Here is a 17,486-nt window from a genome sequence, read left to right as displayed (position 1 = left end):
TGTGTCGAAGAGAGCTGCAAGAACCCTATCCCATCAGCGATCAATCATCCAATGAGGCAAGAACTACGTCCTATCAACCTCAAAGGTTCGCTGATTGCCAAAAAGTATACTCTCCTCGCTCTTTCCGTCTGTTCCCTGGAGTGGGAGCAGCAGTAGCATTGGGAAGAGCAATTTTGCTGTGTTCTGATCTTTTGCCTTATGGGCGAACCCTCACCCAGCTCGGTGACATCACAACTGGAGGGGCATGATACAAGAACAGACAATAAATATAGTCACAATATCTTGTTACCACTCTTGAGATGAAAAGACGGGGAAATATAATACAGATGATTCAGGCTGGACTGCTCGGGTAGCAAAGGCATTCTTGATTTCTAAAACGACGCATATCTTGGTAGAGGAGAGGAATTTCAAGTGTGAGGGGAGAAATCAAGGAGGCAAAATACCTCTCCTCTGCTTTGGGCAATTTTCTGCTTTTTCATACCTTGCTCTGGTCGCAGTTCTAACACTGTTTCTCAGATAGATGGACCTTGGGGACATGTCGACTGAAGGGCTTTCCTTATGTACAGAAGGAAGCATGGGGCGAGGATCAATTGAGTCTGGAGCCTGTAAGCAAGTTATATAGTAAAGGATTAGGCCAGCAACTCCTGCAGTTGGTCACGCTTTAATGGGGTTTCTGACATAACGTCAAGATATAGTTGTGACGGAACTGTTCAAATCCGGTTCGTTTGGTTGCGCGACCGTTATTCTTCGGCCAAACGACAATTAATTCCTCCAAACAAGAGCTTTGGAAAACAGGCAGTTCCCACTTGACCATCCATTCTGACTTTAATACTTGTTCAGCCGTGACTCTTTCTGCGGGCACAAACTTCAACATTTGTCGCAGCAGATGTAAGATGGATGGCCTGTCTCCCATCACTCGCAAACTCTTCCACTTGTTCCTTGCGACTCCAATGCCGCATCTAGTGGTCGAAACCGTCCTCGAGAGAGGGCCATCGATACCTGTCTAGTATCGGTTCCCTATTGTTGTCAAAGAACATGTCACGGCCGTCCCATTTCTACCACCGACTATCTAGCAAATCGATACCGTCGGGTCCGGCGCGGAGAACGTCGATATATTGAGAAACGAGTTCGTCCGGACAAGGGAACTCCGCGGTAAAGAGTTACTTGAGTCCAAGAACTCGCCAGATGAGCAGACCCAAAGACCAGATATCAGCAGCAAATGATAAAGGACTATCAGGCTCGAATATAGCCTCAGGTGGTCTGATTCCGAGAGGAGTGTGGCTGTCTTGTGCCTGACGATGATGAGATGCTGGAGCGAATGCCTCGCCAGCGCCACTGAGCAATACCCTGGTATCAGCGAGGGTAACCTGATTGGCGGGATATTTGATGGAAGTGGTTTTCCATCACATTGCTCAACAGGTATAAGGTCAGGATCTCCATAATTTTTATATGGAAGTCCTCAATGGGAAGAGAGTCGAGCTGTAGCGGAACTTTTACAAGAATATTCCGAATATGTTCATATAAACTTCAATTAGCTTTGATGGAAATGGGAGCAACGATATATAACGAACCTCCATGTATAAATCCTTGCGAGTGCAATATACGCAAGAGCCTGAATGATCCTCGCTTCCAGAGCCCTCACAACTGGAAGGGGGGAAACATAGCCATACGCAGCGTCACTAAGGTCGTATCGCGCGGGGACGGTCGTATAGCACGGATGTCTCCCATTCGGGCTCTCAACAACGAATTTGTCGAGGAGAACGGGGATTAAAGGGCAGCCTGGGTGTGACCGAGAAGTGGAAGAAGCAGCATTTGAGAGCTTATGAAGGACCCTCAATCTCGTGTCGTAGCTGATCTTTGATCGGCTATACCAACTTTCACGGCGATATATTGTTTCTTATGGGTACCAAGAGCTAGCCAAACAGTAGAATAACCACCGAACCGCAGCTTGTCCACGATCTGGTACCGATCACAGAGCATATCCCCGATAAACAATGGATGATATCCACCAGGCTTGTACCTTTCGAGCTTTTCCACCCCCTCGATATATATATATGCTCATAATAACGAATATTTCTCTTGTTTTCAGCGCTCGTTGTGGAGGCTGATAAGCAAAATGGCATGCCCAAAGGACTCTTCAGAGGTGGACAAACATTTAGTGGTGGGAGAGCCCAAGGACGCAAGAAATCGAGGAAGTAACTTAGAGCGTAACATCATACAGAATGACTGAGTGGCCAACTGTGTCTTGCTCCGAAAACGGAGTCCAACGCTTCAAAACGTCGTGTTGAGCGGTTTGCCTGATCAAGCTCAATGATGTATCCTCAAGTGAGTTCCTCTGAATCACTTTTACCTTCTTTTTTTTTTTTTTAATTACATCTGTAAGAATTTAATGTATGTATAGTTAACTAGAAAAAGTTCTCTTACATTTCCCTACCTCGTCAAACAAAAAGTAAAGCCAATGGCAATTGCAATGTTGGTTGGAAGTAAATATAATAGTAAAGCAGGGAGAACAAATGAAAAAGAAATATGAAATGGATGAATATAGAACAGAAAAATGATGGGGAAAAAAAGAAAGAAAGAAAGGAAAAATAAGAGTAAATAATATGTATAAGAGAGTTAGCGGAGAATAGGTAAGGTGAGTGCAACAGTAGACCACTGAAGCCGCTTTTAATTATGGAGAACAGTTTCAGTCAAAGACCGTTTGGTAAACCACAAGTGTCGATGCATACCACTACAAATAGAGATACTAGAAAATATGCAAGGAATATATCAAAAACAAATAACTAATAAATATATAAAAAAATTGTAATTTATTGTTAATTGGCATTGTTGATGCTCTTGTTCAACTCAAAGAATCAGAAGAAAAAAAACAGGGAAACCCGCCCTGTGTATTTGATAATAAATTAAACGGATAGAATGGAAAGAGAGAAAAACAAATAATAGTAATCATTGGAGAAGTTCTTAAAAGTAAAAATAGGAAATAAATAAATAATAAAGTAAAAACATTACTGAGATTTGTAAGTAAATAAGGACTTAGCGAGTTGGGATGAGGAAAGAAGCATGCGGGTAATGGATTTGGAATGGGTGAAGTACATGGTCGGTTGCTTGGTCGGTTGATAGGTAGGCCAGCCAATTGACTGATCGGTTGAGAGGAGAGGAATGATGTTGAATGCAAGTTTGGTCCCTTACAAGTTATAACTTGCGAGGGGGAAAACGGAGGAAGAATGAGAATGGTTAATAGAAGATAAAAGTAAACTCAGCATGGTGAGTAAACTGAAACGTAAGAGCCAAAAAGAAAAAAACAAGAAAAAAAGAACAGGCTCAATGAAACCAGTCAAAGGAAAAAAGAATATAAAAAGAGAAAACCCGAGTTGAGCGTGAGAGGAATCGATGCAATTGGCAATTTGGAACAAAAAACAAGAAAAGAATATATATCAAAATAATCAACAGAACATATAAAGCCATACAAAATCTGCGAATTCGCCATTTCCAAATCTGAAAAGAAACAAAAGAAGAGAAAAAGTATCAGAAAAATAAAAAGTAAAGAAAATATTCGGCCGTAACTTGAATTCACCAAGACCTCTCTGCTCGTGTTTTGTTCAATTCAAGCCTCCGCAGCTGTCACAGCAAGGGAGCTCGGATCCACAGTGTCAAACGGGAGCATACCATGGTAATCGCCAACACTCTCATTTGGTGGTGAGTGACCAAGGCCATGTTGCTGCTGTTGTCGGTGATCATGGTCAGCCCCAAACCCTTGCAACGCAAGCACGAAACTATCGTCATCCATCTCCATCGGCGGCGAGTGGTCATGGTGCATAGGTATAGGCATAGACATCGGCATGGACATGGACATGTCCTGATTATTATGATCGTGATTTTGATTAAGATCTTGCTTCGAGTACATCTCGCTCAATAGCATACCCGCAGCATCATCGCTGCCGTCTTCACCTACAACACCAACAGGACCAAGACCAGGCATACCGGCCATATGTTCGTCGTTGCCTTGTTTGGCGTCATGGTCAGCAAGGGAGAGAGAGAACAAGTCATCCGCAGAAGGCGTAGGGGAGGGATTGAGTTGCAGTTTCGTCACGGAGGGTGGAGATTGGTCCGCGATCATTGGTTCGGTAGCGACGTGGCTGACATGTGATAATGGTGAGGGAGAGTGTTGTTGCTGTTGAGGCATCATATTTGGGGCATCAACCATTGGAGACGGTGAGAGGAAGGGAAGGCTGTATGGTGATCCTAGTAGCTGCGTGGAAGTGTTAGGCTGTTGCTGGTGAGTTTGCATCTGAATCGGCTTCTGGTCTGCTGGTGCAGCTGTAGCGAAGAAAGGTGGATTGGCGAATTCTGAGGAGGTCGCAGCTGTTGTTGCAGTGTGTGTCGTTGTTGTTGCAGACATGGGATAGGGTTGGAAGTCCATGGCATAGCCGGGCGGGGCATCTATCCGCATGTCATCACTGACAGGCGGAATATGTGGCATGCGGCTCTGCGGGATGGGTGCGAAGATGTTAGGATCTGGGTTGAACTGCTGTGCTGAGGGATGGGATTGTTGGATGTGGAATGAAGGCACATGGTAGCCCATGGCAGCAAAGTCAACTGGCACGGGAACAGACCGGCTTCGTTGCCGTTTATGACCCCGACCAGGATGTAAGTTCATTCCGAATTGGTTATTATTCTCCTGATACATGGATGAATTGGGCCTAGCTAGATGGTTTGGCTGCGAAGCTGGTCTGTGAACGATGTGCGGAGAAACAGGAGCTGACACAGCGAATCCGCTGAAATCATACTGCATCAGACGATTTTGGAATGACTCAAGCGATACCAGTTTCGCTAATTGAACACTGAGGACTTTCGGGTGACCGCCTAGATAATGAATCATTGACTTGGTAGCCTGTTGATCCTCAGTGAAATCCCTGCATTGGTAAAATCCGCCCGAGTTTGATGAGTCCATATAGAAATTTGGAGGACGATTGAGTTCGATAACCAGTCCTCCAGGCTTCGGTGGAGTGCCATCAGCATTCGGCCCTGGGTCGCCAGATTCCAAGACAATATTCTTGATGTAAGAGAATGGGTATTCGATCTTATACCCCGCAGAATCGTTATTTATATAGTATGTCATGCAAGACTTCTCAGGAGAATAGAAGATCACTAGGTCCATGGCATTTTGGCCTACACGACGCCAGGTACCAATTCTGAGGGAACGACATGCGAAGTGGTGGATAACGATTTTGCCAGACGAGACAGGAGGCTCATGCATCTCGTTGGGTCCGTATCCGGGGTATCTATTGAATAAGTTGCGTGCGTGAGCCTTTGAAGTATCAAAATGGAGGGCAAGATATTGGCGCATCGATTCGGGAATGGCATCACAGTCTTCACCAGTCTCGATGCCTTTTTTGGCAATCATTTTGATCTTAGCACGTCTACACTATCAAGTTAGCTCCATCCATCTCAGGAAACACCGTCTCACAACAGAGCAAAAATGCTATATTTTGTATATCAGGGCGGGGATCCTACCGATTTTGAAACCAAATCTGAACCGACCGCTCAGTCATATTGATCTCCTCAGCAATCCTCTCGCGCACAGCAGCTGTCGGGGTTGGATTCTTATTGAACTCCGTTTCAAGGGTAACCAGTTGATCCTGCGTTGCGCGCTGGCGTTTCTGGTTCTTCTGTTGCTGCGTCAAGGTACTTTTTCGCGGCGGGCGACGGATTGATGCGCGGTTCTGGGTTGCAGAGGATCCCGATACTGCGGAGGCACTGGTGGAAGATGGGGAGGGAGTTGATATTGCGGAAGTGGTATTGTCTGGAGTCACGCCACTCGTTGAATTGATATCGTTGGTAGTTCCATTATGTGCTGTCATGGCTGTGGCCGTGATCGACGTGGCCACGGACTCTGTTGTCGAAGTCATGACTAGCAATGGAGATGTATATAATGCAGGAGCAGATAGAATATTTGGGCAGGTCTAATGGAGAAAATGCTGTCGCGAGCCGGTCGACAGATGCGAATGGGTCGTCAATTCGTAGAAAGATAATTTTCGAGGCGTCAAGCTCGAAAGAGGGGGAAACGGAGGGGAACGGAGGGGACGTAATGAACGGATATATCTGGTCGAAAAGATGTAATAACGATGGTAAAGGAGTGACTTGAAGAATGTGCAAAAAAAGCGAAGCAAGAAGAATCGAAGCGTTTTTTTTTTCTTCGCCCGTTTCAAATGAGTGTATGAATAAATAATGGATAAAACGAATGGATGGGATTACTCGCGCTTCTAAAAAAAAGAAAGAAAGAAAGAACACGAGGATAGAAGCGAAGGGATATGATGTTATGATGGAGTTCTGGGACGAAGATTTCTCTCGATCCAGGCGCAACCAGCCGAACCACCAGGTGATAAGAGATGGATGGATCGCCTCCCTCACGGTTGATTATGTCCCGGACCTCGTCGATGAGTGTAGTTAAATCGAAGGGAAGAAGTCGAAGAAGTCAATAAAGTCGAAAAAGCTGGACCAAGGCAGCGTGGCAGTGGCAAGGGGTTCGAAGGAAAGCAGCCGCATGGGCTAGGGAGAGTCTCTGTTTTGTATATCTTGATATATATGGATATATCGATATCGATATCTATATATATGTGTGTGCAATATACGAGATAGATCCTTAGTGGTGAACGAAAGTAGTCGGCTAAAGGGCGGACAGAAGAAGACTAGAAGCAGAATAAAGAAGGAATCAAAGCTGAAGGAGCGTGGTTGGAAAGCCGTGAAGGAGTGAACGGACTGTAATCCAGGGGTTTGGAGGGGGTAAGCAGACAGACGATAGGGGTAAAAAGGAAATAAATGAAAGAAAAAGACGACCAGTATATGTTTGGGGGAGAGGAGGATGGAGGGGAGGAGAAGGAAGAGAGGAGAGGAGTGGGAGAAAGAGAGTTGAGGTGAGCACCACACGCCCAAACCACACCACACCACACCACACCACACCACACTCCACTACACAACAACGGCACTGGCGCAGGGCAGCCAAACAGCAACCAAACAGCTGCCAAACAGCTGCCAGACACCAACGACCAAGACTGGCAGGTCCTTGGACTGGCTGAGACGACTCCAGGCACGGGAACCAGGAACCACACTCTGGCAGGCCCGGGCTGCTAGTCTCAACGCAGCCGAGTCCGCGCAAGGCCCACGCTGCCCGGCTGCTGCTGACTGGAACCTTGGGGCACCCCCCACACCCTTGAAACCTGGTAAGAAGCGTGTCTGGCCGTAAGCAGCTAGCCGGATCGTGGTTGTCTTGCCTGGAGTTGCGGCCAATCAATCCCCGGACTCAGGTGCAAGTTGGGCAAACAGGTGCAGCAGGTGAGCAGGAGCAGGCACAAGTGCCGGCTGGCTTGGCAGAAGAGAGAGACTAGTATGTTGTCAGCTGAGGTCTGGTATGGTCCCTTTTCAATACTACACTCCTTAAGAACATGCTAACATATATATATGTGTTTCTGCTAGATATATTAATATATTTATAACCACCCATGACTTATGTATAAACTGCGCCTGTATATGTATGTCGTCCCTCGTGGCGCCGTTTGGGGGCGAAGCCCGATTCACCCTCCATAATGTACTGTACCATGGGGTGCGCTGTGCCATGTACTGTACCTCGGCTACCATCATCCTAGTCAGAACAAAAAAGTGAAGAAAGAAAGAAGAAAAAAGAGAAAACGTCATGAGGGCCAGATTCAATAATTCTAGATCCTCTTTTTCTTTTTCCTGTAGTGGGCGGTCAGTTGTCAGTTCACATAATTCCCGACATGAACTAGTTTTGACCCGGCAGCTGTCAGTCATGATCTGAATATGAAAAAAAAAAAAATAAATAAATATATCAATTGATATAAATAAGAAGAAAATAAAGAAAATAAAACCTCACACAATCAAGTAGCAAGTATTATTCTATCTCATATCCGTTTCTTATTCGTTACAAAAATTGTTCCTTGCTACTAACCTAGTCTAAATCGCATTATTGTATATTTATACCATCAAGCAGGGAGGGATCCATTGCTCGATAATAACTAACACATACACAAAAACGCAGCAACCCGAAAAGAAAAAAAAAGATTAATGCATTCTGCAGGTCGGTCTGGCAATCTGATAAGTCCAGGGAGAAAATAATAGGTAGGGGGTTGGGAGGAACATGTGTTGTACTGTACATACAGGCTTGGATCAGACAGTCGCTAGTAGATAGCTTTTACACCGTGAACCTTTTTTTTCCATGGTGCTGCACTTCTGCTCTACTGCATATTGCGTAATCCTCATGCCAGGGATATCTGGTTTGGTTTCTTTCTGGGTTCCCCTGCCAGTAGTTGATGCGCATATAGTTATGGATTGGATAAGCCGCATCAATCAATTGTTTATATCTCGTTGTTATTACAGGGGTTGAGATGGGTAGTCGCCAGGGTTGTCTATTTATGTCTATGTAAACTTATCGCCACCAAGTTTGGTGCCGGAATACTTACCATAATCATCAAAGACTCATGAAATCAAGTTCACAAGATAAAATATGGCGTATCCATACCGTGCAGCGGTCCAATATATATAGTTCATAGTACATAATAAGAAAAGTGGATGTATACTGCCTTGAGAATGCCAGCCTCCCCAAGCAGCGCTTTGGCTCGGAGAAATTCCACCAATAGCTCCTCAATAGTCTGTCTAAGTCAGCGGTGTCATCCCAGGGTCCCGGAGAGGCTTTTCCTGTCCTACGGAATCGCTAGCTATGCTATGCTATGCTGCACATGAAAAAAAAATGCTACCTCCCCCTGACAATAGGAGGCGAGGCGTATGGGTCAACCAAACAGTGTTAATCCGTACACCCCCTTGGAGAGGAAGGAAAGTTTCTTTTGCTATGTGCAGCCCAAACGGATACACAGGCAGATACACAGGCGAAGGCCGCGGATGATTCATTGTTCTACGGATTTACTTCCTTTCTTTTCTTTCTTTTGACAGTAGTGTCCCCTTACCCAACAATTTATGCCCTACAGGACGCTACTGGTATTCAAGGGTTTATCCATTAAATGGAACCTGGGATATCTGCACTTCTGCACAACAAGGTCTTATTTAGCAGACTTCATTCGCTTAGTTATTAACTAAGCCAAATCCTTCATTTGTCCAGCTCATTGTGAAGCTATGTATGAACCTTCCCCCAGCTACTCTTGTTCTCTCCTTTATTGAGTACATACAATTGAGCACAGATTCAAATCAACGCTGCTTTCTCCCTTCCCTTCTCATTTCTTTTGGCGCTGAGGCCAGAGCTGCCTGCCTGTGGTCCGTTTAAGCTCAACGAAACCCACCGACCCCTTGCCATCAAACGTGTCGATCAGTTCGGATCTGCAGAAGTTTAAGTTATCTATCTCACTAGAAGTCCAAAGATGGGGGGAAACGAAATAATAAAGTATGGAATATGGGATTTTTGAAGAGTTGCCATCCAGACCTCAGGAGTTCACATTAACTATTGCCAGCCAACCAGCCAACCAACCATTATCCCCCTACTGTTACATATGCAACCCCTAGATGGGGAGGATTCAACAGATGTAACAAACGCAAAGCCAAAGTTGTCTATTTCAACCTTCAGTACTTGTTTCCCCCATCAGCCCCATCAGCCCCAGCTGGCCCCACTTGCTCCCGGTGTCCTTGACCCTACCTATATCGAAAGTAACTTGATCCATATCCATATCTTCCACGCGCGGAATATTCTTCCGGCTTGGTGCAGGCTGCAGCAGGGAAGGTGTTGTGTTCGGCATTCGGTATGCGGTATGTGGTATGCAACATGTAGTAATGCAGCCATGCAGGTCCCATGAAAGAACAAAGGGAGCGTTTTTTGCTCTTGCTTCTGTACCTGGATTCGAGAAAGAAAACAGGAGGAATAAAAAAACGTGCGCCAGCTTCGACACTCACATGAAGGTACATGCAATGACTGGACGTACAGTAACATACGTAGCACGTACAAGACATCATCGCTTCGTGGTTAACCGAGTTTCATGGAGTTTCAACAGAACCCGGTTTTTATAAACTATTGATGTTTTATAGTTCATGCCCACTCGCTGAACGCTTCTTCTGCTTCCTCTTTTTTTCACTTTCTACATTTTTAATCCAGGATCAACCTCGGGTCCGATATTGCACAGTCCATGAAAATTGCGCTATATTTAGCGCCTATGTAAACCCATAGCTAGCTAGCTGTATGTACCCGTCGCCAGCGGTACTTCCAATGCCTGCTGCAGGTCCCACGAGGCCCACAGTCCTGTCCTGTCCTGTCCTGTCCTGTCCTGTGCTGCGCTGCGCTGCACTTCTCCGTCTGCGAACGCTGTACAACGCCTGCTATATCTCCTTGCTTAAATCCCCGACCGAGGCATTGCAGGAAAGCATGGTTCTCTTTGACCAGAATTCGTGCTTGAAAGCAACGTGTTTTCTTTCTTTCTTTCTGTTCCGTTCGTTCCGAGACCTGGAGGATTGTTTGTTTCGGCTGTAGGTATGTATGACGCATTGATGTCAGTCAGCTCATATATCGAGCTACGTAGGATGGTTTTTAGTCGATTATTTGTTGTAGAGCAAAGACTTTACGGTTGGATGAAGATCAACCATGGAGAAGGCAGGATTCGAGCTACCAATTGAAACGTCATATAGTATGGCATGGCGTGGCATGGCATGGCATTGCATTGCACAGTAAGGCGGTGTTGCAGGTTCCTGCATCCAAAACCTAAATAAGGAATCGAGTACTCCACAGCGTGCGCTTCCACAGCCCTCGGTCTAATCGCTCCCCTGCACATTCTTTGAATGACTATAAAAAAAATTCCCTCCAACTGAACTCAGCCAAAACGCAAAATGCAAAATGCAAAACACAATTGCATAGGCTGGAAACAGGAGGGGGCTCATGGAGCGATTGACGCCTACATGCGTCATTCATCTGCGACAGCACGTTTGATATATGTGGAGATGTGTGTTTTGGCAACCGCTATTGAAAGTTCAAGATTTGCAACACATTAAACTAACTAGTTGACGGAGTTCTTCCATGACTTCAACAGCTTTTCTGTATCATGTTTGGTTTTGATCCGTTGGAACCAAGTTCTTTCCTCTCCTTGCCGGCCCCTTATTGAATGAAACGTATCTGACTCGAGTCTTGAAACTTGGTGTCACAGGTTGGCAAGCTGGCTCTATCTTAGCTTCTGCGCATGCGTTCGCCATCTGTGACCATGTTTGAGCCTTTTTTTTTATTTTATTTTTTTAAAATCAAGTTAATTCCACTAGCACATACAATGAGTCATTGTCAAATAATATACGGAGGTGAAAGGAAGAAAGAAGGAGAAAGGTGAGATCAGTATCACCATTGGCTCTCGGAGGACGGAAAGTCAATTCTTCCAGAATTTTCCGTCGATCCGGCAATTCAGGCAGCGGCAGGAAAAAGGAAAGTTCGCCGCCGATTCATCCACCGACGTCACATAACTGATCCCCCCGTCGCAACCACCCGAAAGAAGGCAGAAAGGCCGATTCTGTTGGAGAGAGCGCTAGGAATCAAGTGAACGGAGGAAAGCCTCGAAAAATTCTTCCTTCCACATCCTCAAGGAAGTAGGAGCAAAGCGAGGTCCCCAGCTAGCTCGGACCTCGTCGACGCCACCAAAAAGTGGGTTCAAAAGGGGGCGCCATCGCCGGTGCCTTGGTTGCCAAATCGTCAGGTCCCATGGATTTATGGCTCACATCAGGCACACTTATCGTTGACCCTTGGTGCTCGCAAGCAAGGTCCAACAAATGTTGTTGGGCCAAACGACTTCACGCATCCTCCGTACACGACGATGAGAACTTGTTCATCTTGGTGCCGAGCGCCGAATCTGTCATCCAAAGCCACCTAACGTTTCCCTAACGTTCCCTTAAGCCACTAAAGCCACTAATCGCACATAGGGTAGGATTGACAATGCGATCCTGCAGGGCTTAGTTTCGATATCCACCACTTTCAAGGAATCCAAACTATATCAGGAATGGTTTCAGCGCGGGAAAAAAGGGGCCATTTACTCCAGAGAGGTTCCAAATCCCACCCTCGTCAAACTGGCCAATACTCTTGAGTACTCTTGTGCTTTTAATGCTTTTCTACTACATAATAGTACAGGACATCGAAGTGGGTAAGCGGCAAGTGAGAATGCTGTAATACACAAGGGAGATCATGACTTAAAGTTCCATACTAACAAACAATTCCGCCTGTCATCAGATCAAGGGATTCCTAAGAATGTCAAAAACGGATGCGCAAGTTTAATGCCTAAACGTTCTCTTCGGACCCAGGTAGTTCTGCACTTCATGACTCGGGTTAGAGAAATCCACATAAAACGCCTGGCCGTTACAATGTCCCCATGCATGACTCAACCCGGGAAAAAACAAAAAGGAAGGTTCATCACCCGCCAACTGAGGTGCTTTATTTTCCATTTGTCTTGTTCGGGTTAGGGGGTTCTTCTACCTTTGCTATCCCCCCCAGTGCAGATACGGGACCTGGTGGTAAATCCAGATCCTTTGGCCGAGACCATGTCCGTGTCAAGTCACATCGCATCCATGGATGCTAAATAGGCTAGCTAGCTTTGGCAAAGTGGAATCTTGGTATCAACTGGTTTGGGAAAAAAATTTTCTGCTTCGTTGTAATATTGAAGCTCATCAGCTCGACTAACTAAATAACACTTTTTGCCATCTTTTGATCTCTCAAATGTTTTCCAACTACTTGGCTTAAAAAAAAAGAAGGTCCTCGTTCATAGCCGTATGAAGTTGATAAAGTCTTGACAATCATGCGCTTCGCCTGATGAAACGAAACCAGGCACCATCAACAGGCGCGGGAGGGGCTGCTGCTAAAAATAGTTATTTATCCAGTTTTTTATCTGTTTGGAACATGTTTCAAACAACACCAGTGTCACAAGTTAAATCTTGATTATCTCTGTTGTTTGTTACTTTGTTTTCTCCTCCTGGAGATCGGATAACAAGGTCAGGCCCCCCGTGCTACCCCGTATATCTGGTTGTAGGACTAGTGGAAAGCGGGTAGGAACATGTTTGGTAAATCATTTCTAACCCCTCGTCCGTGGAGGAGCAGCGGCATCATATGACACGAATTATGGAGGGGATGGGGGGATACCCGAAAAATGTTTTCGAGAGTATGTGACTGATTGCTTGGCTGCAGATTATGTGACACAGATGGAAGCTTTGGAGTATCAGCCTAACGAAGTAAACATAATATCCCTGCGGTCTTGCTATCTCTTAAAAGGGGCTCGCTCCATATCCTTCGATGTGACGGGGACCGTCATTGGGGCCAGCGGAGCACCTCTCCAACTTGGTGTGGAGAGAACCTGCAATTTGGATAAAAGCGTGCTCTGCTGGGCTTGTTTTTGAATAAAATGGAGTCCAGCGACGGGTTCCTAGGTTCTGGTTCATGGGTTGATGGATGATGGGGAAGAGAGTGGGAAGTTAGTGACAGCGGTAATCGTATGGGATTACCCTGGCTTGCCCTCCGATGGAACATCCACCGTTCAAGAAGGATGGCAGGGAATCCACGTCAAGTTTCTAGTGCAACGCTAAAGTGACAGTTCGGCGGCAACAACAAATGTTGAGTGCTACCTGATTTTTCGCGGCTGCATTTGCTTCCACGACTGAAGCCGTATTTTCTCCGCTGTTGGTGAGCATCCTATGCAGCAAAGATCCCGGGCACTCCCAGATATACATACAGTCAATCCGTTAATACAATAAGAGAATACGGCTGGAGTGTATTATCTCCTACATATGTATCCGAGGTGTCCTTGATCTCTCCAGTGAAGTCACATTGACCACAGGATAAGAATATAAGTGTAGTGGAAGCAGGTCTCACTTTTGACTCGTTGTAATCGCCGAAATGACCTTCTTCATGCTGTGATTGGGGCTTATGCTCCCACTGTTACAAAGTACAGAAAATGGACCACAGCGTTTCCAGTTACAAGTCCTCAATCATGCCTAGTTCAGGAGTTAATCCATGTATACAAGATATGGGAGCTCGAAGACGAAATCCGTGCTAGAGCCTGTGCACAAGGAGCCTTGTAGCGAATATGAAATTTTTCGTTCAAAAGTACATGGACGAACATTTAACCGTCTTTGTTATTTTTATACCGCGCTGGAAAATGATTAATTGAAGCTGTCAAAAGTATTCCGCTATCAAGAGTCAGAAGCCGAAGATCGACTCTACTGATCGAGATCTTTTTTTTGACACAATGGCTGATGAAAAGAGAAACAGACCCTGGCTTATATCAATGCATTATCACAGTTAGCAAAATTCTGGATTGTGATGTCCGTGGCTCATATAAAGAGAATTAGCGAATGGGTTTCTCTTGACAGTAGTGGCAATGTGCAGAGGAGGGCAGCTGGAAACATATTTGGAACAGCAACCGTTCGCGTCTGATTATACTGGCATATCAGTTTAGCTCTATTTTCCGCTATATCGGCTGCATAGACCTGACTCACCTTTAACAGTGTAGATAATATGCACGTTGCATCTCAATTAATACCACGTATTATTTGAATATATATTCCCCAAATATATCTCAAGACGGCCTTCCCAATCTTTCATGGCGTTTCGAATTCGCGGTCTTGTGCGGAGATGAACGGAAATATATCAAAAAGAAAGCATAGACAAGAGCGCGGCGGCCTTCAGCTTGCGTCAATACGTATGGGCAATTCCACGGCCGCCTGTCCTAGACTCGAATAACCCAAAAAGAGCCACGCATCCTAAAATCGACTTATCCACACTTATCCATCCCTCCAGAACCGATTACATTCAACTTTCCCACCCTTTTGGCACCGCTGGTGCAACTCCTCTTCGCCTTAGGTACCGCTCTAACCTCACTTCTAGTTTGGCCAACCTGCCTCTGAAATCCATACCTTCTCTCCCTTCATCCTTCCCCTCTACACCAACAGTCACCCCCATTTGTGTCCAAATGCTCCACGAACCCATGAGTCCAGCCATAATCACGTCCGTGCCGAGGCGATCACCCACTATCGCAACTTCATCTGGTGAAGCTATAGCATTCTGAGCACGAAGGTGGGCGAGGATAGAAGGGTAAGAAAACGGTTTCTTGAGCGAATGGCGCGTTGGCGGAGACTCTGAAGCTTCGCTGGAGCCAACCACTTTCGGGGGGATGCCAGATCTAAAAACTGGAATTTTCAAATGGGACAAGACCGACTCGATATGTTTTGCTTCTTCCTCGTAAAGTGCAATGTTTGGATCACTCCCCGCCGTGTTTGAAACGATTAGAATGCCATGTGGATTATTATTCATGTTGAAGGGAGAGGAAGTGTCGGTACGGAGGTCCTTGAGCTTTTGCATATAGGCAGGGGGGATTATGCGGGACTCTGGTGGGGTGAGTGTGTTGTCTTTGTCGATTACTAGGGCACGAATTTTGGGTGGAAATTTATGTTGATTGGCATGGCTGCTTGGTGTGGAGAAGTACGAGGAGGGAATAAGGTGGGCACCCAAGTTGTCTCCTGGCAGTTGAAGGAATGTCGGAATTGTATAATTGGGGACAAGGAGTGATGGATTACGGAATAGAGTGGATATGGCAAGATTGAAGGCTGGGATATTCGGATTGAGTGGACGTGGCATGGTGACCTCTATTTATCTGGTGTATACAGGAGAGGACGGATGATGTTAGCTCAAGCATCCGCGAGGGGTTGAGCTTAGAGATGGTTGCTAGATAACAGATGTTGGTAACCATGAGACCTAATTGAAAATGAAAATAGGAAAATGAATCAAGCCATTGATTAAAAATGTATCGGGCTGGCGGTTGCCCAGAATCAGAACAAAGGTCTGTTTATTGCTGTCGTCGATGCTGAGGATGAGAAGAATGAAGCTGGAATTTGGGCAACGAAGGCGGCTCCAAAGCTTAATTTGCGAACAGAGGTTAAATTGCCGAAAGCGGTGACTGTTATTGAACCAACTTCTGACAAGAAATCCACGATGATGCCATGACACTGCAGCCCACCCATCCGATATTGTCTGGACATATTTGACGATATCTCTCAGACTATTTAATTGTTTATTCAATTACGGATTTCTCCTCCTGCCTCGACGCACCTTCAGCTTCGAGATGGGCAAATTAACGAGTACCATTGGTATTCCCATCAAGCTCCTCAACGAGGCGCAAGTAAGTCTCTCTCCCATCTACTCGTGTTTGTTGCGCGTGTGACACTTTTCTATTGATAAGGGCATATGATATCTGTTATTTTGTCGCGCCCAGCACTCTTTATTTGAAGGAACCACATGCTAACCGTTTCTTTTATCCCGTAGGGCCACGTCGTTACGCTAGAAATTTTGTCCGGGCAAGTCTACCGAGGAAAGCTACTTGAAGGTGCGTGGAATATTTATATTTGTTGACTGTTTTTATGGCGAGAATCTTCGAGGTTCTCTGAACGGGAGGCTGTGACGGCTGTCACAGCCATTGCATACGGTTTTATTTTTTGCTAACTTGAAAGTTGAGTTCCACGTAAATAGCCGAAGACAACATGAACGTCCAGCTTAAAGACATTACTGTCACGGCTCGCGATGGCCGTGTTTCGCATCTTGACCAGGTCTATATTCGGGGAAGCCATGTGAGATTCTTCATTGTACCAGATATGCTGAGGTATGACATCAAGATAATTTTTGCTGTTCGGAAAACGCGATGTTTTGGCTGTTTTGATGGACTCCCCTTCTTTCTGCTCTTCACCCGTTAGCAATTTCCTCTGTGATTTAGTAAAACCCATAGAGTAGTCACTAATATACGTTCCGTCTAGAAATGCGCCCATGTTCCGGTCAAGAGGTCAACGCGGTAGAGGTGTTGGGCTAGCCAGAGGCAGAGCAACTGTGAATAGGGCTCGGGGTCAACGGAGGGGTTAAATTGCCGTTGTTTTTCTCACATTAATCATTGGTGTTTTCTCTTCGAATTCTATTTTTACGGATATATGAAAACTTGCATGAATGCAGCCTTTTTTCAAGGCCGACCGCTTCCGCTGGACCATGCACGCCATGACTCTGAAGTCCTTCCTGCTATATTGTTCATATGGCTTGATTCAAAAATATGTACAAGAAGGATATATGAGCCTAGCAAATTGGAGGCAGTATAGATGCATTTTGCTACGTGGTGGTGGGCTTGTTCATTCGTTCACGGCGTTAAATGCGGGTGGACATATTTATGTTCAAACAAGCTCTAGCTAGAACAAAAAAGGTATCTATTTGTGATTCCATATCTTAGTAAATGTAAAGGACTTGAATTTGGCTACGCTTTGAAATTCCCGCCCAGAGTGGAAGGAAGTAAATGTTAGGTTTGATTTCCCAAATTCAATCCTATGAGAAACATTGCTTTTCTTTCGGTGGTAGGACTTCAGCCCCGCTGAGTAGAGGAATCCACTCTTCTATATACAGAATAAGTCAATCTGACCTATTTCAACATCCGTTATTATATCCTGAGGGTAGAATCCCATATGCCCCTAGGGACATGTAATACTAC

The 17,486-nt window shown here is 45.5% G+C and overlaps 7 protein-coding genes across 7 annotated transcripts; 1 reads left to right on the top strand and 6 right to left on the bottom strand.

The window, feature by feature from the left end:
- Positions 1 to 1,160: 1,160 nt before the first annotated feature.
- HCBG_07806 (protein kinase) lies at positions 1,161 to 1,980 on the bottom strand (the record flags this gene model as incomplete). Its single annotated transcript, XM_045434855.1, has 3 exons — positions 1,161 to 1,347; positions 1,572 to 1,855; positions 1,876 to 1,980. 3 exons carry the CDS (start codon positions 1,978 to 1,980, stop codon positions 1,161 to 1,163), a joined length of 576 nt encoding a protein of 191 aa, XP_045284161.1.
- An 811-nt stretch (positions 1,981 to 2,791) lies between these two features.
- HCBG_07805 (homeobox domain-containing protein) lies at positions 2,792 to 5,909 on the bottom strand (the record flags this gene model as incomplete). Its single annotated transcript, XM_045434854.1, has 2 exons — positions 2,792 to 5,420; positions 5,515 to 5,909. 2 exons carry the CDS (start codon positions 5,907 to 5,909, stop codon positions 3,605 to 3,607), a joined length of 2,211 nt encoding a protein of 736 aa, XP_045284160.1.
- A 1,060-nt stretch (positions 5,910 to 6,969) lies between these two features.
- HCBG_07804 (uncharacterized protein) lies at positions 6,970 to 8,020 on the bottom strand (the record flags this gene model as incomplete). Its single annotated transcript, XM_045434853.1, has 4 exons — positions 6,970 to 7,271; positions 7,322 to 7,381; positions 7,590 to 7,628; positions 7,999 to 8,020. The coding sequence occupies 4 exons, from the start codon at positions 8,018 to 8,020 to the stop codon at positions 6,970 to 6,972; spliced, it is 423 nt and encodes a 140-aa protein (XP_045284159.1).
- A 1,558-nt stretch (positions 8,021 to 9,578) lies between these two features.
- Positions 9,579 to 9,969, bottom strand: HCBG_07803 (uncharacterized protein; the record flags this gene model as incomplete). Its single annotated transcript, XM_045434852.1, has 2 exons — positions 9,579 to 9,853; positions 9,942 to 9,969. The coding sequence occupies 2 exons, from the start codon at positions 9,967 to 9,969 to the stop codon at positions 9,579 to 9,581; spliced, it is 303 nt and encodes a 100-aa protein (XP_045284158.1).
- A 214-nt stretch (positions 9,970 to 10,183) lies between these two features.
- On the bottom strand, positions 10,184 to 10,671 carry HCBG_07802 (uncharacterized protein; the record flags this gene model as incomplete). Its single annotated transcript, XM_045434851.1, has 2 exons — positions 10,184 to 10,477; positions 10,576 to 10,671. The coding sequence occupies 2 exons, from the start codon at positions 10,669 to 10,671 to the stop codon at positions 10,184 to 10,186; spliced, it is 390 nt and encodes a 129-aa protein (XP_045284157.1).
- A 4,108-nt stretch (positions 10,672 to 14,779) lies between these two features.
- On the bottom strand, positions 14,780 to 15,824 carry HCBG_07801 (phosphatidylglycerophosphatase; the record flags this gene model as incomplete). Its single annotated transcript, XM_045434850.1, has 1 exon — positions 14,780 to 15,824. The coding sequence occupies one exon, from the start codon at positions 15,602 to 15,604 to the stop codon at positions 14,780 to 14,782; it is 825 nt and encodes a 274-aa protein (XP_045284156.1).
- A 235-nt stretch (positions 15,825 to 16,059) lies between these two features.
- HCBG_07800 (small nuclear ribonucleoprotein Sm D3) lies at positions 16,060 to 17,172 on the top strand (the record flags this gene model as incomplete). Its single annotated transcript, XM_045434849.1, has 4 exons — positions 16,060 to 16,145; positions 16,289 to 16,349; positions 16,493 to 16,622; positions 16,774 to 17,172. The coding sequence occupies 4 exons, from the start codon at positions 16,089 to 16,091 to the stop codon at positions 16,874 to 16,876; spliced, it is 351 nt and encodes a 116-aa protein (XP_045284155.1).
- Between the last annotated feature and the right edge of the window lie 314 nt (positions 17,173 to 17,486).

Source organism: Histoplasma capsulatum (assembly GCF_000150115.1).
Source record: "Histoplasma capsulatum G186AR genomic scaffold supercont2.14, whole genome shotgun sequence".
NCBI lineage: Eukaryota > Fungi > Ascomycota > Eurotiomycetes > Onygenales > Ajellomycetaceae > Histoplasma > Histoplasma capsulatum.
This window is presented reverse-complemented; position numbering and strand designations above follow the sequence as displayed.